Source organism: Hypanus sabinus, chromosome 27, assembly GCF_030144855.1.
Source record: "Hypanus sabinus isolate sHypSab1 chromosome 27, sHypSab1.hap1, whole genome shotgun sequence".
Taxonomy (NCBI): Eukaryota; Metazoa; Chordata; class Chondrichthyes; order Myliobatiformes; family Dasyatidae; genus Hypanus; species Hypanus sabinus.
In genome coordinates this window covers 28289141-28317022 of record NC_082732.1, presented here as the reverse complement: position 1 = coordinate 28317022, position 27882 = coordinate 28289141, and the positions used below count along the sequence as shown (strand labels likewise).

Below are 27882 nucleotides of genomic sequence, written 5' to 3'. Positions count from 1 at the left end.
CAAAATGACACCAACAAGTGTAGCTTCCGTGGATTGGCTAATGTCTCCGGCCTTAGAGATTGTTGCTAACAACGTTTCATGTCGAAATTAGCCGCAGATTGTGGGGCACGAGTCGGTTCCAACCCTCACCGAATCTGTGCGCCAGGTAGGCTGTAATCATTTCTTACCGGTTATTATTCCGATTTGCAAACTTTCAATAATAATTTAAAATATAATCTAATAAACAATCCCAACAGCATCTCCATTAACCCATTTCTATGCGATTCATGCATCATTTATTCAATATAGTTCAAGCATATTTCAACCGAAATATTTGCAAATAGACAAGAAGTTCCCATTTCTCCCAGTCTGGAACCGGCTAAACTGAAACTTTTTTTCGAATATTTAGAAAATTCCAATGAAGCTTCAGCAAGTATAAACGTCAGTTCTTGCTAACTTTAATTCCGTCGTTGCGGCGCTAGGCTTGGTCTTGGCGTAGCTGCATTAGGAGGGGAAATATTCGGGGTTCTTGATCACTATCCAGTTTTTCGTATGGGCATGAATTGACAGCCGAAATTGCGCTAACCCCGGCACTTACTTTTAATAACCAGAGCCTCTCTATTATTTTTACAAAGCTGCTTGTCTCCCATAGATACCTTGACAACAGCTTCCATCCTGCTGCAAAAATGACCCTGACCAATCTCCCAAACTTTCTCCCTCTCCCTGAAGATACTATCTTCCTATATATCTTCTAGTGCATTTCCATCCTTACTTCAGATGTGATTCCATTACAGCAATAACAATCTTACTCGAGAACGGAGGAGGAATCGGCCACTAGGCGGCTCACTCCTCCTCTATTCAATAAGATCTTGGTTATCTGATTGCAATCTCAAAACCAACACTAATTCATCACTCCCTTACTTATCCAGAATCCTTCTACCTCTGCCTTTAGATAAACCGTAAGATCCCGCCTCTGACTCATGGCGAAAATTCACAACTACTGGCGAGAAAAGGATGGCATATCTCTGTCTTAAATTGCAATTCTTTAACTTTTACACAGTAACCCTAGTTCCAGATTGTCACTTCAGAGGGAGCATCATGTCAAAATATTGTTTGCCAAAACTATTGAATGTTTCATTCATTCCTTTTTGCTGTGGACTGAGCAAATCGTCCTTAAAGGATGACCAAGTCATAGCATACCCCAGTCCGAAAACCTTCTTAAAACTGCTTCAAATACACTTTCAACCTTCCTTAAAGAAAGAGACCTGTTCTGTATACAATACTTCCGGCGCGCTCTTGACAATGCCTTACATATCTGAACGGTTAATTGGAAGAAAGTGTGGAGGGAAGTGATATTTTTTTTTACTCAGAGGGTCAGGTAGAGGTGAGGAAGCAGGAGTCTGCAGAATGGGTAAAGTGGCAGACGGAATATAATGTAGGGAAGTGTATGGTCATGCACTCTGATTAAAGGAATAAATGAGTAGACTATTTTCTTAATGAGGAGAAAATTCAAAAGTCAGAGGTGCAAAGAGACTTGAGAGTCCTCATGCGGATTTCCTTAACGTTAACTTGTAGTGGCGAGGAAGGCAAATGGAATGTTAGCATTCATTTTGAGAAGACTAGAATATAAGAGCAAAGATGTAATGCTGAAGCTTTATAAGGCATTTAAGAAACTCATAGATAGGCGTATTGTTGAAAGAAAAATGGAGAGCTATGTAGGGGGAAGGCTAGATTGATCTTAGAATTGGTTAAAAGGTTGGCACAACATTGTGAACCAAAGAGGCTGTACTGTGTTGTAATGTTCTATGATTAACGGCTGCCTTTTTAAATTGTAAGACTGTTATAATTTATTGCCCTTTGCAATAAATTATAACAGTCTTATAATTAAATTATAACATTACAGTTTCCAATATCCTGATACTTGCATAGTGACCTTTGGAACTGCAAAACATTAAGGAAACAAGCCCCTCAACCACATAGGCTCCATTTCCCACTCTACTGCTCTTGCCCTATTTGTGATGGTATTGGGTTTGTTGACCACAAAGTTCTAAACTCAAATGAAAACCTTAAGCCCTTTTGGATTTAACTAACCACAAGTGCTCTCACTGACGTGAAATTATACTGTAATCTTCAAAGACTAGTTTACGTCCCTGTTTATTCTCCATGGCGAGTTTAGCTGCCAATACCCATTATTTAAGCACTTGGTTAGCTTGCTATGGAGCAACTCCTGAGCAATAGTGTTAAAGAAGGAGGTAAAATCCACAAATAAGATCCTCACATAGGTAAGTCGAAATGTTGAAGAATGAAATGAAGACATAGGTCAACTGCATCCTCAACTGAGTGATTTGCTTTGTAAGCAAACTGTAGTGGATCAAGAAGAGAATCAGTAATGGACTTAAGGTAGGCCAGCATCAGATGTTCAAAGGATTGGCTGACTGGCAGGAGGCAGAGTGGGAATAAAGGAGGCTTTATTTTTGGTTGGCTGCCGGTGACTATGGTGTGTGTTGGGACCACTTCTTTTCACATTGTATGTTAATGATGGAATTAATGGCTTTGTGGCCAAGTTTGTGTTTAATATAAAGACAGGTGGAGGGGCAGGTAGGTTGAGTGGATGTGGAGAGAATGTTTCCTATAGTGGTGGAGTCCAGGACCAGAGAGCACAGCCTCAGAATAGAAAGACTTCTGTTTAGAACAGAGATGAAGAGGAACTTCTTCAGCCAGAGAGTGGTGAATCTGTGGAATTTATTACCACAGAGAGCTGTGGAAGCCAAGTCACTGGATATACTTAAAGTGAAGGTTGATAAGTTCTTGATTAGTCAGTGTCAAAGGTTACAGGCAGGAGAATGGGTTGAGAGGGTTAATAATCAGCCATGATGGAATGGCAGAGCATACTGAATGGGCCAAATAGCCTAATTCTGCTCCTGTCTTATGGTCTTATGTTCTTTTAGTATTGCAAAGTAGCTGTTATCTACAGGAACTGCAGATCCATCTTCCACCTCCACTTCTCTTAATATGGGATCATCCGATGCAAATGTGGGAAATACCACTTCTGCCAATTTCCCTCTTCCTTTGTCACTGCAATGGGCCCCAAACTCTTAATAAGGAAAGCTAGGCTTTGGATATTGGAAGGACCACAACAGAAGTACTACATTGCTGTTTTTCTCCCTCTCCTCTGCCTTCATTTGTCTCTGTCTATTTACATCTCCTCCAAACAGATCACTTCTAATTAACAAGTGCTTTCTCTCAGCCAGCACCATCACAATACTTCTCCATGGATTGTCACCTTGTCATGGTGGAGAAGCTTGTGTGGTCCTGAGCTCCTGAGAGCGATGCTGGCTGGAACTATGCTCCTGGTAAAGGTCACTCATGGCGGTAAGATCAAGGGTGAGGTCCCTGACAAAGAACAATCCAACCAAGACCTCAACGGTGGAACAGGTGGACGAAGTTACTTTGAACTCAACGGCTGTGAGGTGGATGAAGGCTGCAAAAAATCCATTAGCTCCAATCGTCATAGTTTCCATGCCACTGGATGCAGTTGGTTGATTTGTTAAGTATCGTGTGCTTCTTGGAGTGCAACATCAGTACACATTAAACAAATACATGCACAGGCGTCTTCGCTCTGTGGAAACGGAATGAAGACCATCATCCTCGACCTCGAGGGATAGCCACAACCATCACAATTTGCACAGCCATCTTTCCTAGTTTCCACTCTTGAACCAAGTCCTCCTTATGACCTCCCCATAACTAATCCTTCTCTGCAACACATTTGTTTACTAACTTTGCCAAGTTCTGATAAAAGGTCTTTGAACTGAAATATTCATGTTTCTCCCTCCACAGCTGAAAATTTCCAGCACTTGAAGTTCTACTTTATGATAGATGTGCTACATTCAGTTATGTTTTCTTAATGAAGGAAGGATATGTTTGCCTCATGGCAGTTTAGAGAAGATTTGGTTGATTTACTCAAGATTACTTCTCCATCTCTCAAGTGTAGAGGGTGAACTTCTTGGCAGGGTAGCTGTCTGCTGAGGATATATCATCCACTGAAAAGCCTCAGGATAAGAAGGCAACGATCTAAAACTAAGGTGGAGAGAGGTAACATGTCAAAGGACAAAAATGGAGCCTGAAACATTAAGTTTACTTAGGCTGTGTGATGTGAAACCTTTTAAGTGGGGAGATGAACAGGATAAGAAATCCTTCAGCAGTATTATTCTAACTCTCAGACATTTGCTACAGCTCTGAGAATGGCCAAGCACATGTACTTAATAAAATACCAGCTTTAAACCCACGGTCACCCTTTACCAACTGATACTGAATGCCACTTGCTGAGGCAAATAGATTTGTTGGACATGAAGCAAACCACGGTTTGTGTAGATCAGTGATGTCAAGGCCAGGATCAGATTAGTTGTAACCTGTGGAATACTAGAACAAGTTTGAGGGTCAAATGGCTACATTTGTCCCTATTCCTTAGGTTCCTCTGTTCTTTTAGACAAAGAAGTGATTTACTTATACTCTTTCAAGTTAGTTTAATGAATTGGTATGACAGACAAACTGAAAGAAACCTTTAACATTGTAACAGGACTGAATGTACCAGATACAGAGAGGATGTTTCCTCTGGCCAGAGATTCTGGAACCTTAGATGTGTGTCAAGGTATGGAATATGCCATTTAGATTTGAGAGTCTGGAGAAATTTCTTCATTCAGATGGTGGTGAACTTGGAGAGAAGGTAGTGGAAGTCAATTTATTAAATATAATTTCAAGGAGGAGATATTTCTTAATGCTAAAGGAATCAGGAGATATGGAGAACAGGATATTGAAGTGGGCGATCAACCATAATTGTGGCAAATAAAAAGACCTGCTCCTGCTTCTATTTTCTGTGTTTCTATTTGCTGCTTGCGGTAAGCCCTTATCTACATTGAAGAAATCAAATGCAGATGTGGCAATCATTTTGCAGAATATCTCTATTCAGTCCACAGGGAAGAGCCAAAGCTCCTAGATGTCTCTCTCCATCATCCTCCTATTTGAATTCTGTCCTTGGCCTACAACACTGTTCCAAAGAAGCTCCAGGAAAAATAAAACTTATGATTTGGCTTGACTATAAATTCAACATTTTCACATAATCAGCAACAACAGCCTTGCATCTCATACTTAAAGTATTCATTATTTTTCTGACTAGTGTGCTTTCAACCTCCAATGAAGATTACCAGAAGCTGAAGAGCAATATGTCTTTCTGCAAGCATACTGCAGCCTTCTGGACTGTGCAGCAACCTCAATAACACTGGATAATCAACAAATGCAGAGAAGTATTCTGCTTTTTTTCTCCTGGTAATTTCAGATAATTATTCTGTTACTCTTATTGATATTAATCACTAAATTTTTATCCGCCTCTTTCAGAAGGTATTTTTGCAATTTAGTATCTCCCTTATATCACTGACCTTCCACTGTTGAGCTTCTGTTTTCTATTACACTTGACTACATCATAAAATATGCTCTTTTGTTGAGGTACTTACAAAATCCAAAGAAAACCTGTTCCAGATTCTGGAATAGATTGAACAGCTACTGAAACAGACATTTAAATGATCTTTCAAACCTTAACTCAGTAGTTAATTAATGTTGAATTTTTGTATAAATTTGCAGTTTCACTAATCTTACGACTTGGCTGAAGTATAAATTCAACAGTATCATATAATCAACCACAACAGTCTTAAATCTCATACTTTCAGTATTCATTTATTTTTCTCTACTTTCCCTCCAACTGCTTCATTTCCAAACTCCACTGAAGGCTATTGTAAGTTTAAGATCAGTAACTCATTTTCCTACAAGAATACTGAAACTTTCTAGACTGAACAGTCCATGAAATTTCCACAGGCTAAAGAGACTCTGAGCCCAGTGCACTTAAAAATTGCCTTGTACAGGATGGTGTGAATTTCTGTCTTAACTACAGGTCTAAATATAGGAGTTTATGCAACTCCCTGTATTACCATGGAATGCAGGTTATCACAGAATTTCTGGACATAGATTGTGTCTCGAAGTTCTGTGCATCAATTAATATGCCCACCAGATGTAAGCTAGCCATTATTCAACAAAATATTATTTCAAGATACTTTTGCGTTTTCAGAGAGAATCTTGAAGCATACAATGCCTCGTGGGAGTGCATCAAGTAACCGTTCGAATGGGAGTGATGGAGACATGGAAGTGCTTGGTAAGAAACATATTTGCCCAATTTCAGTATTCATCGGGATAATGATGTAAATGATACAGCACACACTAAAGTTAAAATCATAACAACTTAGATAAATATTGAGAGGTAGGGAAATAATATCGGATATATGCAAGCTTTTTCTTTGAAAATATCCCTACCTGCTCTTTAAGATTGTATTCGTTTCCTTACAGCGGAAAGTGAGCTGGCAAAGCTGCAGCATCAGTTTCGAATCATGGAGGGAGATCGCCAGGCCTATACGCTTGAATCACAGGAGCTGCTTAGGAAGCAGGTGTGAGTGTCACCAGGAGAGAGCTCTATTGACTCAGTTTCAGCTGGTAAACCCTCTGTTCTGTGACCTTGAATCCCAGACAGAATGGACGGTTGTGAGAGTGCATCTGCCAAATGGATTTATGTAGTAGAAGCATATTTTTGATAGAAATTGCAATGTTCAGAGTTAGTGTACGAAGAGGTTGGTGGATAATAAGCACACAGAAACTGGAAATCCAAAGCAAAACACAAAAAATGCAGGATGAATTCAGCATTTCATCCAGATTAGAAAGGTTAGGCTGCATTATGGACAGGAATAAGCCGTCAATGACTCAGGCTGAGACTCTTTATCAGGACCTGTCCCTGCTATAGAACTGCTAAGTTGATCCAGAAATTTCTGTGTGGTGTAGATTTTCGTGGATGATCTTAAAAAGTTGAGGCAAAATGGAGGATTAATACAAGCTGTGTGTGCTATGCAGGACTGTTTCATAAAACAGCATAAAGGAGCTTTAATCTGTATCAGGCATCTGCTGTACCTGTACTGAATGACTTTTGATCCTTCTTATTTTGCTAGGGCAGAAATTGAAAAACTGAAAAAGGATCGCGAGGAGTTAATGCTAAACTTGGGGCTTTTAGAGAACAAACAGTACCGACAGCAGGACCAAGAGGACGTGGAAAGTATTCAGAACAGCCTGAGCAACCAGGAGAAGCTGGAGGAACAAATTGCCAATGAAAAGCAAACAATCAAGGGTCTGGAAGCGGAGGTGATGATGCGGGTTACTATTTGCCATTGAAAGGAGACAACACAATGTCCGATGCAAATGTATTCTGAGGCAGAAAGATCAGGAGTGGGGGATTGATCTAATGACCACTATACCACTATCTGATTTACTATCCAAAGCAGAAAAGCAATGTTAGAAAATAGCATGTTTGGGCAGTCCAGACACCTCTCTAGCTCCAAGGAGATGGAGTGTTGTGGGTGGAGGTAGGCAGGGGATGCAGGATTAGGTGGAGAGCTTGAAGCAGATCCATGCAGGAGTCTGGGGGAGAGATGTGGGTGTTTGTGAAGTCCACGTCCTCCCAGCTCCACAAAACCGGTTTAATACTTCAATTATCAGGACTTGGTTCAATCAATGCTGATTCTACAGGGAATTCTACTGTCCAGTTTGGAAGGGATTAGGCCCTACTGATGTATGTGGACTTGCTGTAGCTTGGCTCAGCTAATAGAAGCTTCAGAAACTGGGCCAGTCAGGTCTCCTAAACGGGATGTCTGGGAACGCTACATCTTTACCTAGTTAACTGGTTCTGCTGGGTATTAAAGATCCCTCAGCATATCATATACAGGGAAGCTCTAGATCTTACCAGTGTGATTCTTCGCATGCAACTGGACATCGTATGCAATGGGAGAAGACGTTATTATACTAAACAGATCCTGCCCTTGCTCTGGTCCATGGTCACGCAATTTTTGGAAAGGATTATGAATTCTAGCTCCCCCACACTATGGGAACAATGAGCACATCAGATGCTTGTGAAGCTTAATCGCTGTGGCTCACCTAGGGCATAAACTCCGAGGTTTTTCCCAGTGGCTCAGTTACGTGCTAACTTCATTGATCACAAAGTCACTAGATTTGTCACACTTCACTTGCTTCGTGTAAACGTGCTTTACAATACATTTACAATAATATTTTATTAATGAGCAGCCCAAAGGCAGTGTTGTTTTAGAGCTGGTGCTCTTGAAATGTCAGTCTTTTTGAATGATCCTCCTGTTTCTCTGTGTTTGGTTGAACAACTGGGGTCCCTTCCCACAATGGAATATCCTGTCATAGCAGTAACTGTGGGTACAGAAACATAACCTAATATTCTATGGCCACTTCGGATTTTAATGATTATGTGTGTGCGTGGGAGTGTATCTCTACATCTGTGTGGATATATACGTGTGTGTTTGAGTGTGTGTGTGTGTGTGTGTTTGAGGATACTAACATGTGCTCACTTACATTGTGTCTGCACAGATCTCTGTGTGTGCGAGTTGATGTTGATGTGGTTTAATCTTACCCTATCAATAAATGTTTCTTTTTGTTCAAATACTTTTAATACAGATAAAGGTCTTGGAGCAAAAAATCCTTGAGCAGAAGAAAGGACTGAGTAAAGGTATTAATGTTAAAGCAATGAATGAACACCTAAAGAAGAGCATTGGGATCATGGAGAACCGTCTGGACAGGGTAAGAACTCTTAGAGTGTGACAAAGGAGTCAATAAAGGCCAGGAATCTGAATGCTCTTCACGGAGCTGGCACAGATTCTGTGGGCCAAATGGCCTTCTGTACTGTAACAGTTTCATGATACTAGTTGCTATGAGGCAAACATTGTTGATATGAACTTAAAGGATGACAGGACCTGTTGAGACCACAAATAGCAAAAATCTATAAACCTCATATGGTTTGAGTGGGATCGCTTTTAAATTCCCACATTGAATCAATTGATCTTTTTCTTATCCTTGTTTGCCTCTAATTGACTCTTTCATGCTTGACCTTGGCACAATTGTTTAGAGAACTGCACAGAAGTTGTGACAGCTGTTATACAAGGGATGACTGGAAAGCAACTGAAAATTAATTTCCCAGAGAAAATTGATAGAAATTCTAGCAATTAATATTTAACCGTGAAGCCAAATTAACTCCACTTATTAATTTTGAACCTTACTGAACACTCTGGATCAGTTAACAATAGATCTAGGATTCCTGTTTTTTTTATGTGTAGGTCTGCATTGAGAGACACTGTGGAACTAAAGCCTCCTTTAACCATGTTGTAATGTTTTTAAACTAAAGGTACATTTCCTGTTCTTATTCAGTCCTTATCCCACTGTGAATTTCTGGTTTTCTTATAATCTTGAAACCCAAGTTATCAGGATTAAATTCAAAAAGATTAAGTACAGAGCTTTCTAGCTTGCAATAATGTTCAAATTAGGAATATTCCTTTAGAGATATCTCCATTAAACAAGCAGAACTTGGTTCTAAGATTATTAGTATTGTTACACATCACCAGGGCCCTACCATTTCTGGGCATTTTTAACTCCAAGCACCTGTGAACTTTGTGCCCAGAATAGGAAACTAGAGCACAGAAGAATTGGCTTGTCAGTTAATTAATGGCAGGAAGTGGGACGGGGCAAGGATGCCACCTAGTGGTGTAGGCTAAGGTACAAGGAGAGATCATGGTGCCAGCCGTCAAGCAAAGCTGGTGACTTCCCTGCCCTGAAATAATCTACTGTCTTCAATTCACAGGCACTGAGGAAATTCAATACCCAGCTCATGAAAAACGGGCAGCTAAGAGAACAGATTGACACACTGCGTGTTGAGCGCAGAAGATTTGAGCAACTCCACAGAAAGCTAGAAAAAGTAAGGATTAAACTCACTAGCTTCTCACTTCAGTATCTATCTTCGCCTCTGCTAGAATATACCCTGTCCTGCTCGAGGTTGAAAGTGATTATACCTCAGCGTCTGTCAACTTCACTTCTCAGGGGGAGGTTCTTTCTCACAAGCCTGCACACTGAGTCACTAATCAATACAAGTCCTCCTACAGCAAGTTATATCAGTAATACTCTTGTTTTTCAATTAGTCTTTACAGGCACTCGAGAGATTGGCTTTCACGGCCCATCCAACTTGCCTAAATGGATTATTTCCTAACATAGGGGTGAAAGAGGAAGTGTGTGGATAATCAGGCAGTTATCAAGTCCATTTCCTTGAGTGACTCTACAATGTGTCAAATTACTTAAGTTCAGTTTTTTAATTTGCCAGAGTGTCATTTAAACAATTTGACTTTGGTTTCTGCACTAAGTTTCATACAGGGAAATCCCAAACTTGGCTCAGCTCTTGTGGAGAGCAAACAATCAAGAACTGGAGTCAACAGAAAGGAGCTAAATAAATCATCCTCTTACACTGAACAGTAATTTCAGAAAAAAGAATGGTGGTAGAATGTCAAGTTGAATAGCTTCTTCTTTAGATTGGTGGTTGCTCACTAACTGAAGCTGTTGTAATTACATAAAGAAAATCTGATATTTCTCACCCCTAATGCACCATCTAACCCCTGGACATTTGTTGTTCCGCTGCCATGAAACAATAAATTTCATGTCATGTAAGAGAGTGATAATCGACCTGATTCTGATGTACCTCTCTCACTTTGACTAGGATCTTCTTGAGACTCGAAAAGAAATTGGCTCTGTGATTGATACTTCGACTGCCGCCTACGATGCCAGGTGATGACACTACGTGCTAGGAACACCTCTTTTCAGTTCTTTTCGCCCCGTTAAAATTAACAGGTCGAAGCAGTCTTCTGAAATATTTCACCACACCAGGAGTCACAGTGATTTCTGAATGGTGGCATGCTGGAAACCAATTCATTTTTCCTGCTATTCCCTTTGTCAGAACTGAATGTGCTTAGCAAAGACCAGAGTTAGTTCAGCTGATAAAAATGAATTTAAAGGGCTCCCATTCCAAACAAACTATTAACTCTTCCTCCATACTAACATAGAAGAGTTCAGCACATGAACAGGCCCTTCAGCCCATGATGTCATGACAAACTCATCAAGCTAATGACACTTAATCCCTTCTGCCCGCACATGCTCTGTCTATGTCAATTCCCTGCATATTTATTTGCTTGTCTAAACATTTCCATCATCACTTCTGGCAGCACAGACCCACCATGATCTGTGTTAAAATAAAATGTCCTGCACATCTTTGGACTTTTCTCCTCCTCCCTCAAATATGGTATGAGCCCTCTAATATTAGACATTTTGACCCTGGGAAAATGATACCAGCTGTCTTCCTATCTATGCCTCTCAAAATTTTATAAACAAAGTCTCGCTGTTATGGTTTTTTATGTATTCAGTTCAGTTCCCTCAGTTCTCTATGGAACCATAAGTTATTTATGCTGCACTGATGTCAAGGAACCTGAAATACAAGTGACAAAATTGTCCTCACTTGATCTTCTGCAGGTGAGAACCTGTGGCCAATGGACCAGCAAAATAGCCATAGTCTGTACTAAGTTAAGTGCTCTCAGACTATTGAAATGTTATAACTGGCCTCAGCATCCTAATGCTGAATCAGGATAAAGCAAGACAGACATGTAGTCCTGAAAGCAATCTAGTGATTAGGATCTAGTGATTCTTGATTGCCACTGCATCCTTAACTGGTACTGGATTTGCATAGTATCTTACCTGGTTGTGACACTCCTTTGGTGCAGTAATCTAGAAGCTCTCATGGTCCAAATGAAAGAATGTGGTTGACTCTAGAGCAGCACAATAAACCATTTAATAATATCAACAACACACACAAAGTTAGGTGGCATCTATGGAGGGGAATGAACAGTCGACATTTCAGACTGAGACCCTTAATGATTGGATGATAGGACCCTCCATAGATGTCGCCTGCCTTCTGAGTACCTCTAGCATTATGTGTGTTGCTCAAGATTTCTAGATTTTTCTGAATGTCTTGTTCTGCAGATCTAGCAACAACTACAGAGCATTAGATTGGAGCAGTTTAAGAACAGGGCTCTCCTATACCTTCTTAAAAAAATAAATGTAGATCTTGTCAGTAGCAACATAATCCTGAGATTGCTGGGGTCTAGAATACTCACAGAATCTAATTCCAGCATGGACTGGAGATAATATTTCACTCTCGCTAAGGTGATTCCAAGTAATCTGTAGCTTATCCACTTGCAGGGATGAGGCACAGACAAAGATGCTTCAACTAAAGGAGAAGGGGGAGAAGGATATGTCACTGCACACAGCTGAGATGAAGGAACTCCAGCGAGTGATCGACCATGATAAAAAGCTGAAGGAGTTCATGGGAATTAAAGCCCAGGAGCACCCTAGTGAACATGAAGCTTTACATGGCACCTATAAGCAAGGTAAAAATAAGTTTCAAAAATCTTGCCAACTAAAGCAATAGATTAATAATGAATGATACCTGCATGAGAAGCAAACAATTTCACTATTCAAACTCAGGATGTTGGTGTCAGTGGAAATCCAGCAGTTACTGAACACCCTTAAATGTCTTGTGATTATAATGCAACTGAAGGTCTTAATAACGCATTCCAGTTAAGAGTTAAAGGTGTTGGTGAGGCAGTGGATCAAATAGGACAAATAGTTGACCACAGCATGTTTCCATCCCTAAAAGTCACTTGTGAATGAGTTAGGTTTTTAAACAAGTCAATTGCTTTGCAGTCACTTTAGCTTAAACCACAGCTTTAAAAACTGAGTCTCATCATACTGCCATGATGAGATTCGAACTCCTGTTTCTGGATTCTGTGTGGTGGAGGTTACAGTGGCACAGCTGGCACTGCAACACCCTGTTCTCCTATTCCAGCTGGAGTATAGCATAACATACACGAACAACCAGGGAAACTGCTTCCAAAAGGCAATTGCAAGTGAACAGCTTGAAGCTCAGAGATGTACAATAGTTAATTCATCATGCAACCTGTGTGAAAAGTTGGAAAACCTAGATAACTAGATTTATCACTGACATGATTTTGAGCTTTGAGCTTGTTCCCTTTTGAGAGTTTTGATCATTCTTGTAAATACAGTAATTTGAAATAAAGGATAACAATGCCACAATATTGTAATACATAACACACATTGTACAACCATTACAGAACAGGATGATCCAGCAAGGAAGAGGAAGGACCCAAAAGAGGAAACAATTGAGATGTATGAGGCTGTCTTCCAGCAGATCCGAGCTCTCACTGGGGAAGACAACTTGGACGCGATGGTCACAATGTTTGTTGAAGGTAAGGAAATACTCTCAGCCTTCTATTTGTGGGGAGAAAGGTTTTAGCTGAGTAGTAGAGTCAGATAAGCAGAGTGGATTGTGAAAAAGGAGGAGCAACAAAGAATCTGCTGGAGGAACTCAGATGGTTGAACATCATCATCCCAACCTCTTCCTCTCCCCCAACCCCTAATGATGCTGCTCAATCTACTAAGTTACTCCAGCTGAATGTTACTTGCTCCAGATTCCAGCGTCTGAAGTCTCTTGTATTTCCGTTGGAGAAGGGTAATTAGGCAGAAAGGAAAGTCTATTCTGGGGCCAGTGGAAGGTAATGCCAGTCAGTAGATAATTGACTATAAATTTGACTGTAAATATTTTGGTGCAATTCAGTGCAAGTGACAGGGATTGTTTTCAATGAATTTCAGACTAGTAATAACCTTGCAGGAGATGCACCAGGATCCTTCCATGCTAATATTTGTCAGACAATGCCAACATTACAGGAAAGCTCTAGTTACAACAAAAAAATAAGGTGTTACAAGGTCTGAAAATTGAAGTAAATAAATAAAATCTTAAAAATGTACAAGAGGTTAGGTAACATCTGTAGATAGAGAATTATTTGGAACTTCAGATCAATTGGATGCGAAGTGTGCATGCACACTTCTTTTGCTACTAGTGCACAAAGGAATCCAAACTACGCATAAAATGTTGTCACCCTCTACCTTGTTGCCATGTTAAGTATATTTCACAATCGTATACAATACATTTCCTTTTCCGTTTTCTGATGTGGAGGGTGTTGACAATGTGGAGATTGCAATAATTTGTCTGCAGATGTTAGAATTGGCTTATTTATACTGTTTTTATTGATGAAATTTTTGATTCACTATGCTGAATTCCAAAGAAGTGAAGGGCATGAAGCGCAAAAGATCTGCTAGTTCACTTAAAGCGAAATGGCTTAATGAAACAGTAGATGCCGCTACACTGAAAACTCGTGCAACTACAAGAAATATTTATGTACGATACAGAAACTGGTGTTACCTTTGTGTATTGTCACAATGCAAAAGTTGCTGCAGAAAGTGCAAGTGGGAAGAAGTGGGGTGATATTTGGAAACTTGACTTTTTAAAGCATCGTTTAGCAAGCAAATCACATATGGATGGTATCCAAAAGCTCCAGTGAAAAAATCCTTCATTACCTGCTACAGTGAGAGTGCAGATGAACAAGAGTGAAAATGATCAATCCCAGAGGAGATCAAAGTTCTTATTGACAGTGTTTTGCTAACTGTACAAATGAATACCTCTATATATAAAATTCAGTGTGTACATGTTGTTGTCACAAGATAAAAAATTGCACAGCACAAGATTTTTGTGCACACTGGTCATTAGAAATTAGAGGGAACATTGCTGCCTTCAGAAATTGAAAGTTTGTGATTCTGGTTTGGCAGCACCAGCTTAGTCAATGATGTGGAAATGGAACCGCAAGGGATCAAAGTTTTGTAAATTGATTAAACAAGAAATCAGATAGTCCTTCTTTGCTGATTCTGACTTTCAGATTACAACGCTTTTGTTTTCCCTGATAGTGGAAGATCGTAACTTTGCATTGTTTAATTACGTCAATGAACAGAACAGTAAGATCGAGAAACTACAGGAGGAAATTGCTGAGGTAAGTCCACACTAAAGCATTTCTTGAAATAACTGTTCTTCAGAAATGAGGAAATGTTCTTCAGAACCCAAGGTTAAGAGGAGAGCCAAACAATGCTGGGCACCATTTTTTTTGTAAAGAATAGAAGATGAAGTTAATTAGGAGTTGGTGTCATTAGGACCATATGCCTGTATACTGTAGTTGAATCATAATTTTACTCTTATTTACTATGTTCTGGCTAATGAAATATCTCATATGCCTTCTTGATTACTTCCACTCCTGCCTTCAGAGATCCCTCTGCTCTTCAGTAATTCTTTAGGTCTTCGTATTCATTGTGCCATCCTAGTCTTATTGGCCCTACAAAGATGAATCATCTCTGGATTTTTCAGGATTAATTTCCATCTGCCATTTCTCTGTCCAACTAACACCAACTCCCCAGCAATCAAAATTATTCAGCTGCCCTCATCACCATCAACAACATGACCAATTTTGTGCAGGCTGCAAACCTACAAATCTTGTCTTTTATATTCACATCATATCATTAGTGGATTCCAATCAATTGGTACTTATTGAGACCAGTATATTTTGGACAATTAAGTGACTGCCTCAGTTAGCTGAAGTTTAATGGAAATAGTTAAAAATGCATAAGAAAAGACAAACTACCACTTAACAGAGTAACAAATTACGAATTTAAATGAATTAGAGAACAAATTGGAACTGTTACAACATGCGCCCATCCATGCCAGCTTTCGAGGTTTAGACGCTGTAACTCTCTGGAGAAAGGATAGCTGGAGTGGCCCCTTTAAAGTTTCAGTACAGTCCTGCTAATTGGTTAGCATATTTTGGGTGCCAAGGATTGAGCATCTAAGGAGCACCTGAACTGAGATTCACTGCTCAATCATAAGCCTTCCCGTGATTTCGTCTAGTGTTTTGTGCTCAGATTCTTGATCCAGATTGAAACAGTGTCTCAATCCTTGCATTTGGGTCCAAGCCAACTCTCATCACACTATCAATGCTACTACAGTATTATAAATCTGTGTATTAGTTCCTACTGGTTATATAACAGAAGAATTCAGGTGTACGCTGCTTTGTAAGGGGTGTCTAAGGAGGGGTAGCACCTCAGGTGAAGGGCTTGTCATGCCCATTCTAGGGTAGCTCTCTCAACTTTGGTCCTCTCTAGACACCCAGCTCTGTGGCTCTAAGTATCTGTTTTCATGTGACAGCAGCTACACCCTGGTACAATGCATTAACAGATGGGCTAAACCAGGTAACAGGGTAGCTGGCAGTGAAATGTTCTAGCATGTGAAGTCCGCTCCAGCAAACTGGGCAGATGTGATCAACAGTAAGATCCAACGGCCAAGAAGGCAGTTCTGCAACATTTTGTGGAGATCAAAGGGCACAATAAGGCACAGAAGAAGTCATAGTTATCCACAAAAGAGGAAAACCCCAGTTTGTGATGACTACTCATACCATTGGAACCATACTTCCAAGGCTGGAGAAGTGGAACTGTCCCAGTGCAACGGCGTTCCCACTTTAAAAACTCTCCTGCACAGTTTTCACTGTTACTGTAAGATATGATGGACAAACAACACGCTACCACATTCTTTTGATTGACTGTAAATGAACAAAATTAGCGCAGATAACAAACAGGCATCACTCCTGGCTGTTTCTGGCATCTCCAAGCCTGAATGCTTGAAACCGCGGTGAGCAAATCAATTCCAAATTGTCTTAATACTTATTTCTCACCAACTATAAGCGACAAAAATCACTGCTTTCTGAACACAAACACTTGCAACTGACACTATTTAAAAACTTTGCTCTAAGCACAGTGTAGAGTTCACGTGACTGACGCTAGTTAGAAACTGTTTGGCAATAGCCTTCTGTCCCACTTCAGCAACATGGCATCCCAAATAAACAAAGGGAATCCCAGCTATTTTCTTGATTAGTTTTTGTTCTTTAAGAGTTGTCCCAAATAAGTGGCTGCCCCAATTAACCAATGGACCTATTAACCGGAATCTACCCTCTAATAAAAACCAGGGACCATACACCAATCTCTGTAATACATCACTAGTCATAGGCTTCCAGTTGCAATGACAACCCTCTTCTATTCCAATTATTATCATCAGGTCCAGTTTGCCAAATTACTTGGGATTTCATTTAGGGCCTTATCTAAGACTACATTGAAGATAATGTTGAAGGTATTAAACACACTTTCTTCATAAACACATTTAACTATCTCCTTGAAAAATTCAATCAAATTTGTCAGACAGGACTGATTAATCCTGCCCCTAGATGTATTGTGGCAGCACTAACTGCTGCACCATTGTACAATACAATCATTATAGCCTGAAGTTCACATAGCTCATTTCATTTCTTCTCCAAAGAAAATAAATTCTGTTGTCTCCCAAGCAGACCATAGAAGTTGATCCTAAGATGAACCAGTTCCAGCTATTGATCACCTTTTATGCAATTACAAACTTAAATCTGCTAAATGATCCTTCAGTCAGCATCCCTATCAGATTTGGTCACTTTCTCATTTTTTTTTGAGGAATCTTGTAAGAAACAAGCAAGCAGCACAGCAAAAATATCTGTAAAGAGGTCTTTGAAAAGCTAAAAGTTATAGATGCCTGAAATCTGAAATAAAAACAGAAAATGCTGGACACAATCAGCAGGTCAGGCAGTATGTGAAAGGTCACCAATCTGATTCCCCCTCTAAAGGGCACTTTCAGAATTTTCCATTGTTTTTCTCTTCAAAAGTACCCAATGGACTTGAAGCACTTAGAAGTATCTTGAATTCATTAAAGACATAGCACAAGATGGGGTGCCATGGTGCCGTAGCGGGTTAGCATTACACTATTACAGCTCGGGGCCTCAGAGTTCAGAGTTCATTTCTGGTGCCGTTCGTAATGAGTTTGCACGTTCTCTCCGTGACCACGTGAGCTTCCTCCGGGTGCCCTGCTTTGCTCCCACATTCCAAAGGCATGCTGCTTAGGAGGTTAATTGGTCATGGTAAATTGTCTTGTGATCAAGCTAGTGTTAAAGGTGGGGCACTGGACAGTGTGGCTCATTGGGCCGTAAGGGCCTGTTCTGCACTACATTTCTAAATAATTTTTTAAAGTAGTAGTTATTCATTGATTCCTCTGAGGATTGCTCTCAGTTTAAGCTGGTATGCAATAATATTTCTGGTCAGCTCCTTTAATAACCTGACCAGTCCTTTACCTTCCCATAAACCTGTTACAAATGTGCCCCAGATCCAACTACAGACTGAAGCCTTCAAATCACAGGAGATGCAACTGGAAGAAGATTGCAAACGTGTTCTGAAGAAGACTGAAACTCAGCAGGAGGAAGTGAGCAAACAGTGTGAGTTATATGAGAGCAGACTAACAGCAGGCAAGAAAATACTGGATCAACTCAAAACTGGTATTTGTTTTACTATTTATTTTAATTACTGCACCTACTAACTACAATAATCAGAATCAGATTTATTATCGTTGATTTATATGTCATCAAGTTGGTTGTTTTGTGATAGCAGTACAATGCAAAGGTATAAATTTTACTATGAAATACAAAAAGTAAATAGTGAAAAACTGAGCAGTTGCGGAGCTCGGAGATAGTATACCTGCCAGTCAGTATGGGCAGAATTCAAAACTAGTAGCCAGATGTAGTGCGAGGGGAGGGGATTTGGGGGTAGATGACTGAGATATTTTTTTGTGTGGAAGGGTGGTTGGAGGGATTTGATGTTTCTCTCTGAATGATTTTCATGTTCTTTCTTTGTGTCATGGTTATCTGGAGAAGACGAATTTCAGAGTTGTATATGGATATGGATATACCATAAAACAACAGATTTCATGCCATATAGAGTGGTGATAATAAACCTGATTCAAATTCAGATTCTGATCACTGATATTGATCGTAAACCATAATTTCAGGTGTTTAAGCATCTTAATGATTGAAGGCAGCACTATTGTTAAGACTTTGTCCTGTCTCTTATCTGACCACGGGAAATTATTGTACTTTGTCTGGAACAACTAAACCAGATGACATGGTCCTCTCCTGAACTGGTATACATTCCCAAGCAATGGAACCAGACAGGTTAACGTCAAGTCAGAACAGAAAATAGTGATACCATCCACATGTGCTGACCTTAACCTGGGTAGTTCCATTGTCTGGGATGGTCATTTTCTCCACCACCACCCTTTCCCTCAAACCCCTGTGACCTCACGTCCACCTACCCCAATATCAGCAAAATTTCCATTAGATGCTTTCAAGGACTTGCTGCAGTTAATATAGCTCAGGGATTCGAAATTTGGAGTTCAATCCTGGCATCCTTTGTAGCGAGTCTCTCTCTACATCCTTCCCATGGAATACGTTGGTTTCCTCCCACAGTCCAAAGATGTACCAGGTAGGTCATTGTAAATTGTCCTGTGATTTGGTTAGGGTTAAATTGGGGTTGTTGGGGTAATGAAGGGCCGAACGGTCTATTTCACACTAAATAAATAGAATAAATAAGATACATAAGACCTGCTGACCTGCTTAATACCATATCTATCTGGAAATCTTTCTGACACTAGTCAATAATTAGGGATGTACATGTCCAAGTGGAGTAGGAACCAGTCACAGACTTCCTTCCCACATGTCACTTGGGGGGGAAACAGTGAAGATTTATTTGTGGGGTATTATTTCAAAGACCTTCTCTTGGTCGGGCTGATGAGACAGAGGTTAACCAACTTTTTCTCACCAACCAGCACACAATTGAAATCCTGTGCAACACCAGGCTGACAGGTTTTCCTGCCAATTGCAACAAAGGCTTAGTCAGGTGCACCATTCTAGAGCAGCTCCGACTCTGATAGCAATGACCTTGTTCTGAATTTTATCATTGTCATTTAGCAATGCAATATTATAGACATCATAATACAGATTGCCATCATTTGTTAACTAGTCCACCATTGCTAAATCACATCATTAACAGATGGCTTCACTCCCAACTAATCTACAATCACCCTTTATCCTGCCTGAAATTACTCACATACTGTAACCTAAAACGTATTTTCAGTAAGAAATGTTATTTACTTTTCAATAAAGCAATACCTTTTCCAGTGTATACCTAGGGAACCCAGTCCAATGATTGACTACTCACTGACTGAAGTATTTTTTCTTTGAAGGTTAAGTCTGATTCTACGCCATTTCAAGAAGGACTATGTCATCTGGCTTAGTTGTTCCAGACAGGATGAACTAATTACTCATGGTTTAGATTTTAGTTAGTGTACACCTTCAGGGAGAGATGAGAGGCAAGATAACATCTTAATAGATCTTTAGTAAGTAATGTGTGAACAGTCCGCTGGGATTATGGTTTATGATCAATTTTAGTGATCGGAATTAGAGTTAGAATCGTGTTTATTATCACTGTCTTATATGACGTATAATTTGTTACTTTGTGATGGCAGTATAGTGTAAGGACATAAATTTATTGACTTAAATATTGTGACATTTGCTGTGGAGGGGGAAAAGGCTATCATTGACCTAAAGCTGGAACTTTCCTTTCATGGCAGCTGTAAGCAGTGCTATTTGGATGTTGGTATTCACCTGGACTTGGCCCCCAATTTTTCAACAGTACAATGAGTATAGTGATATAAATATGTATTGCTGGTGAAGACCATCAGTCTGAAACCTACAAGTCTTTCAGTAGGGGGAGCTGTCTATGACCAAGTCACCAGTTGGCTCCGTCCAAAACCCAAGAATATATGCTGCAAAAAACACCTCAACAGGGAGCAACCTATACGAAAAAGGCAAATAGAATATGCACCAAATTTTCTGTGACACACTGCCTGAAAGGACAATGTCACTGTGGGATTAAAAGAGTGACATTAATGTGCAAATTTCCTATTTCTTTATTTCTATAAACAAAATCTTGCCTTTATTTGTCAGAACTGTGACCACATTTTTCTATTAAATGCTCTTATTTAAAAATCCTAATAGCAACTACCAAGACAAAAAACATGAACAGACTTGCAAGGCTATTGTTTGGGGGTTTCTTCATTTCATGCTTGGATAGACTGTAGATTATTAATCATCCACAACATCATCATTGTTTTATGATGTGACCAACAGAAGCTGGAATCTCTCGTTCAGTTTGTCCTGTGTCTCTATCTCGCTTGATGGAAACTTAAAAGTCAAAATTGAAGTGAGGGGCTGATCAGTGGCATTCAGATCTGGCGACCAAGTAAGATACAAGAGGTCCAGTACAATCTCCAGAAAGCCATCTCACTTGCGAAGTGGCAATTCCAGACCAAACTTGAATCACTGAAGGATGCTCAATGGCTATGGCAGGGTCTAAATGCTGTCACCTCCTACAAAGTGAAACTTAGGTGACAACAAGGTTTTGCTCCCACATGAGCTCAATGCCTTTTATGCTTTCTTTGACCAACAAAACATGGAGGCACTTTAAAAAAAAACACTCAGCCCATCATGACGCTGCAACTTCAGTCTCTGAGGCTGAGACGAGAGCAACCTTCAGAAGGGCAAACCCACAGACAGCCTCCAGCCCAGATGAGGTATCTGACTGAGTACTAAAGATCTGTGTTGATCAAGTGGCTGGAGTGTCCACTGACATTTTTAACCTCTTGCTTTGACATGCTTCAATTATACTGGTGCCAAAGAAGGAAATGGTAATCTGCCTCAGTGACTATCGTCCTGCAGCACTTGCATCCATTGTAATGAAGTGCTATGAGAGGCTGGCGATGAAACATATCCAACTCCAGCCTGAGGAGCGACTTAGATCCACTCCAATTTGTCTACCCTCAAGCTGGTCACAGCAGATGCCATTTCATTGGCTCTGCACTCAACACTGGAACATCTGGACAGTGAATATACATAGGTCAGGGTACATTCATTGATTAGAGCTCAGCATTCAATACTATCATCCCCACAAAACTTATCAATAAGCTCCAAGACCCAGGCCTCAATACCTCGTTGTGCAACTGGATCCTCGATTTCCTCACTTGCAGTCCCCAGTCAGTTCGCATTGGCAACATCTCCTCCACAATCACCATCAGCATAGGAACAGCACAGAATTATGTACTTAGCTCCATGTCCTGTTCACTCTACACTTATGACTGTGAGGCTAAGCACAGCTCTAATGCCATATTTAAATTTGCTGATGAGACCACTGTTGTTGGCCGAATCAATGGTAGTGATGAAGCAGCATTTAGGAGGGAAATTGAAAATCTGGCTGAGTGGTGCTACAATAACAACCTTCCAATCAGTGTCAGCAAGACCAAGGAGCTGATTGTTGACTACAGGAGGAGGAAACCAGAGGTCCATGTGCCAGTCCTCATCAGGAGATCGGAGGTGGAGGGGGTCAGCAGTTTTAAATTCCTTGGTGTTATTTCAGAGGATCTGTCCTGGGACCAGCACGTGTCATTACAAAGAAAGCACAGCAACGCCTCTGCTCTCTTTGAAGCTTGCAAATTGTCAGCATTGACTGATTGCATCATGAACTAGTATGGAAACATCACTGCCCTTGAATGAAAGAAAAAACCTACAAGAAGTAATGGGTGCCACCCAGTCCTTGATGTGTAAAGCCCTCTCCACCATTGAACACATCTACCTGAAACACTATCACAGGAAAGCAGCATCCATCATCAAAGTCTGCCACCACCCAGGCCACACTCTCTTTTCACTGCTGCCATCCGGAAAGAAGTACAGGAGCCTCAAGACTCACACCAGCAGGTTCAGGAACAGGTATTACCCCTCAGCCACCAGGCTCTTGAACCAGAGGCAATAACTTCAGTCAGCTTCATCCACGCCAAAATTGAACTGCCCTCACAACCTATGGACTTTCTTTCAAAGACTCTTCATCTCATAGTAAACACAAAGTGCACTGCAGATGCTGTGGTCAAATCAAGACGTACAAAAAAGCTGGATGAACTCAGCAGGTCGAGCAGCATCCGTTGAAAGAAGCAGTCAACGTTTTGGGTTGAAACCCTTTGTCAGGACTAAAGGAGGAGGGGGCAGGGGCCGTATAAAGAAGGTGGGGAGAGGGTGGAAAACCAATCAGATCTCATATACCATCTGGGTATTCTCCAGCCCCTTGGTATGAACATCGAATTCTCCCAACTTCCAGTAATTCCCTCCCTCTCCCTTCCCCATCCCACCTCTACTCTGTCTCCTCTTCTAGCTGCCTATCACCTCTCATGACTCTGCCTTCTTCTACTACCCATAGTGCTTTCCACTTAGATTCCTTCTTCACCTCTCCTGCCTATCTCCTCCCCCACCCCTTGATCTTTCCTCTGATTGGTTTTCCACCCTCTCCCCACCTTCTTATAGGACCCCTGTCCCCTCCTTTAGTCCCGACGAAGGGTTTCAACCCGAAACATTGACTGCTTCTTTCAACGGATGCTGCTTGACCTGCTGAGTTCATCCAGCTATTTTGTATCTCTTATGTTCTCAATATTATTGCTTATTTAATATTATTATTTTCTCTTTGTACAACTTACAGTGAATGCCAGCAATAAAATGAATCACAGGGTTGTATATGGTGACATATACATACTCTGATAATAAATTTACTTTTTGAACTTTTTTATCTAAAGTGGTAATTTTCTCAAGTGTGGTGTCACTACCAGAACCTCCAACACAGAAGGCAACTTAAAATCAATACATACATCTGTTGTTGGATGGTCAGCTTATTTTTATTTGGCACTGATTATTCTGCTTCCAGCAGTATTAGGGTTCTAGATCAAATTGAGGTTCTGCACTAGAAATTCTAATTGGCCTCATAGGCATCCCATTTAACTTGCTTTGCAACTGTGTTTCAGCCTGCCTTCATATTGAGGCCTACACCTCAATATTTTAAAAAGTGGATCTTTGCTCCCCTGAGCTAGAAATGAGGACTGGTCAAATTTCATCCTTCTCAGGATTATTCACTGACAGATGGCATCACTCCTGATGAAAATCCCATGGGTGTTATTATGGAACATGGGTGAATTTGAGCTGTGCTGTGTTTTTCTTCTCTTCATGGTCAAAGATTTGTTTTCATACCCTCTTATGGACTGCAGTCCCTTGGGCTTTTCTAGGACCAACTCAGATAAAATAAGTAAAAGCACAAAATGCTGGCAGAGCTCAGCAGGCCAGACAGCATCTATGGGAGGAGGTAGTGACAATGTTTTGAGCTGAAACCCTTCATCAGGAGAGACGTTTCAGCCCAAAACGTTGTCACTACCTCCTCCCATAGATGCTGCCTGCCCTGCTGAGTACTGCCAGCATTTTGTGTTTTTATTTATTTCCAGCATCTGCAGTTTCACTCGTGTTGCCTCAGATAAAAATAAGCATCAATTAGAAGAAATGGAAGTAAAATAAATTGCATTAAATCCCATTCAAATCTATTTTAATTTGATATGTATTTCATTTACAGGAATTGAATCATTGTTTAATCAGATAAACTGTGATCGCTCAATTTTGGATGAGATGTTGGGATCGTCATCTGGAATCCGAGATAACAATGTGATGCAGTATCTGGGCCTCATTGAGCAACGTACCAATGAGTTGTTATCCATTCAATCCTATCTTTCATCCAAGGTATCTATGCATTACATCCTTCACTAATGGTCTCTGCTTTACAGTTTAGTAAGTAAGATCTGTATAGGTAGTTACAAAGTGATACTGGTCCCACAAGGTATCTTCTGTATGTTAATGAACACATGGCTGTATTGTGTCATGCACTGAGGAAAAATGTCCCCAAATTGTTTTCCTGAATTCCAGTAGAGAATAATTCCTATCTGGAACTAGACTGAGTTCATTCCATGTTATCGCATAATTTATCACTCAGTTGTGCCATCCTCACCTCCAACTCAGAAGGTCCTGGGTTTGAGATCCAGTTCAGAGACCTGAGGTATAATCCAGGTTGACACTCCAGTGAAGGGCCAAGGGAATGCTATACCGTTACAGGTGCCATCTTTCAGGTGACATTTTGAAGAGCAGCCACAATTTGATCCCTCTGAGGTCTCACTGTTAACTGGAAGAAGATCAGGTGAGTCCTTCCCCAGTGTTTTGGGAAATTTTTGGTCTCTGTCAACATCAAAAAGTAATGTATCTCACTGCTGCTTGTGGGAGCCTGCTGGGTGCCAGTTTGCTGCCACGCCCCACACATTCAATCAGTAAACACTTCAAAAGTACTTTAATCCATCTTGTCTCCCAGCAGTAAGCTTCATGGCCCTCTGGCAAACTTGAACATTCGCACTATTGTAATTTGATGCATTTCTATATCATATGGTGTATCACCACTAGGCTGGTAGCTGGGAGCCTCCCGTTTAACCTCCAGTCTCTGATGATTTAGCCAGTGTAGGCTAAGTTGTAGCTGTAACAGAGAATTTCTGTCCCAAATCACTATGCATTTTTTTTTGGAAGATGCGTGAGTGTACAATGTAAATGAGACTCAAACTTAGCAATGATATCTTCCATGTTCAATATTCACCAGAGCTCACTGTCTGGGTTCTCACATTAAGGTTGAGCACTTGGCCAAGTCTTAGGGGTATTGCTGCATCTCTGTTTTCCAGTAATAACTGGTGACATTAATTCTCCAGTAATAGCTTAATCTCCAGTAGGAGCAGAAATAAGGAAATATGTGCCCTAGATGATGGTCCATGTAACTAACATTTAAATTATGAGGTAATTATAATTGCAAATACTCTGACAAAAATATCATGAGAGTTTTTTCAACATCATGAAGCAAATGATTCTGACATACAGTAGCTTCTTTAGTGCTGTATAGTTCTTATCTGGATTGGCTCGAGTAAAGGTTCAATTAAATTCAACATTCATTTTGCAGATCTTGCTCTAGCTTGGCGAGTCTGAGTTTGAGGTAAAAATGATTTACTGTTTTGTACTTTATTTTACTCTAGGATTATGACAAGCCATATGACCCGCGGAAAACTGCTATGCTGCTGCTGGGCCAGAGCTTAGAAAAACCCACCCAGCCGGTCTACATTGAACCACCTACTACAGGGTTTGTACCTTCCTGGTTTTTGGGTGGAGCAAGATCAACTCAACCTCCAGCTCAAGTAACATTGAGACTGCAAACAATGCTGGTTTGATTCTAAGTTGCATCTAACTCTATAAAACATGTATCAAAATATTCCAGTTGACAAGAGGAATTTCAAGCACAATGCAGTTTTAAACTGCCACTCTTTTAGAGGAAGAGTTTGCATAAATGAATGAAGCTGGTGTTTGGGGGCAATGCAAAAGTGAAGACAGTAAATCAGTAGACCATTTTACACCCCTTTTGAAAGGGAAGTTCAGGCATGTAAATGCAGTGTGTATGTGTGTGTTCAGTGTGTGAAAAAAGTAAACGAAATTTGGGAAAATAGCCTTGGAACCTACTCTCTGAGGTTACTGCTTTCAAGTGGAGCTGGAGAAAATGAACTAGGGAGAGAAAAGTTCGGTCCAAAATGCCTGGTTTTCTTCCTTGATAGGGTTTGGAATTTTCATTTTAGATTTGGATCAAAATGTAAAATAAATTATTTTTGATAACAACTCTTCATTCCTAGAAATGATGACAGTGATGCAGACTCTTCGGTCACCGATGAGGAGCGGCCCCTCACTCAGAATGAGCTACGGCAAAGGATAATGAAAGGAGTAAGTGGCAATTCTGTATGTCCAGTTAATGAGCTTACACCCTTCTTCCCCTACTATTAATAATTTGTGCTGAGTATCACTATCAATATAATCACTGTCTCTCTGCTACATTAATTTCCAGTCTAGTCCCAAGTTCTCATTGAGCTATTCCTACGGTGGTGACTCCTTGCTCTGTCCAACAACATAGCATATATGGTCCTATGATAGATTGTCCAAATGATCCTTTATTTCTATTAGCTGTGGAAAGCTAGAATACATTAAAATTCTACACGGATTCACTGCAAGAAGCTCTGATCATCAAGGCCTGTATGGCTTTTGGACTTTGTCTTTTCTGGTTGGTTTATTGTATATGTCCCATCACTCTTAGGCTGTCCCTCAGAACTGAGGATGACTTGCTTCCCCTCATTTGGTGGGTCTGACGTGGTTGATGGAGCCAATGCGGGAATCATGGACTCTTCCACAAACGGAGCAGAATGTGCCAGATGAGGCGAGTGGGTGGGTAGTGATGTGTGCCCTCTCTCTGCCAGTTATACAGAGTTTCCGATGCAGAGGCTTAAGATTCTGAATATCAGCCTGTGTGCTGTGCTCCTTCTCCACTTTGAGCAGTCGTGTGTAAGAGATTCCAGTGGTCAGTAAGGATGTTGCATTTTTTCACAGAGGCTTTGAGCACTTGAATCCTTTTTTCTGTCCATTTGATAATCTCTACATGAGATTACCAAGTGGTTAGAACTTGAAATAAAGTGCCTGATTTGGAAATCTCATGTCGGTCACACATATGACACAGCCAACTATGTGTAACACACCTAGTTGTTTTTTTTTAAATTCAGTTCTCCTTACAATAAATAATAACATTGTTAACATTCCTGATTACCTGTTAAATGTGCATACCAGCCTTTTGGATTCATACACCAAAGATCCCTTTACATCCCAGAGTTTTGCATTTAGATAACTTTCTTATCGTGTTAATGAATCCATGTATCTCTGTTAAATGGGCACCCCAATCTCTATTGCTATGCCATTGATAAGTTCTGCACTTTCATATCTCTCTCTTTTTAGGTGATGAAGAAAGAAGCAAGGGCATTGAAGAAAAGCATTCAATTTGACCGCTCTCTTCAAAAATCCTAAAACCTTCAAAAGACCAGTCTTCAGTTGAAAACTGCTCAAGATGATCATACTTGCATGATTTACTACACTGTTTACATAGGTTCCTTTACTTAAACCATTTACTTTTCTGTCTAGTGTTCTTCCTTCTGTATTACATTGGCAATATTGCTTGCACTGCATTTCTTTTCATCAGAATGGTTGTAATTCTAATATCTGTAATCCATTGAGACTTGGCCCCTCACAGTATTCAGCACAGGGAAATATATCAATTCACTTGGAGTCATGATGGTCTTGAATTTCCTCAAGTATGCAG

The 27882-nt window shown here is 40.4% G+C and overlaps 1 protein-coding gene across 2 annotated transcripts; it reads left to right on the top strand.

Annotated features, from left to right (window-relative positions):
* On the top strand, positions 1-27759 carry odad1 (outer dynein arm docking complex subunit 1). Of its 2 annotated transcripts, XM_059952094.1 has the most exons (16): positions 58-145; positions 5153-5301; positions 6095-6178; positions 6370-6469; positions 7020-7209; positions 8542-8664; positions 9719-9832; positions 10622-10689; positions 12154-12341; positions 13086-13220; positions 14773-14855; positions 18086-18254; positions 24247-24410; positions 25733-25836; positions 26378-26465; positions 27522-27759. In XM_059952094.1, exons 3-16 carry the CDS (start codon positions 6115-6117, stop codon positions 27588-27590), a joined length of 1659 nt encoding a protein of 552 aa, XP_059808077.1. In that variant the 5' UTR covers positions 58-145; positions 5153-5301; positions 6095-6114; the 3' UTR covers positions 27591-27759. The 2 variants fall into 2 exon arrangements, with proteins under 2 accessions (XP_059808076.1, XP_059808077.1); XM_059952093.1 differs by lacking the exon at positions 5153-5301 and having other exon boundaries at positions 1-145.
* The last annotated feature ends 123 nt before the right edge of the window (positions 27760-27882 follow it).

Bases quoted from the DNA above. Each gene is read 5' to 3' on its own strand.
- odad1 (XM_059952093.1), top strand. From the start codon at position 79: ATGTCGAAATTAGCCGCAGATTGTGGGGCACGAGTCGGTTCCAACCCT. The intron at 146-6,094 runs GTAGGCTGTAAT...TTGCGTTTTCAG, and splicing joins TCACCGAATCTGTGCGCCAG to AGAGAATCTTGAAGCATACA. The intron at 12,342-13,085 runs GTAAAAATAAGT...CAACCATTACAG, and splicing joins ACATGGCACCTATAAGCAAG to AACAGGATGATCCAGCAAGG.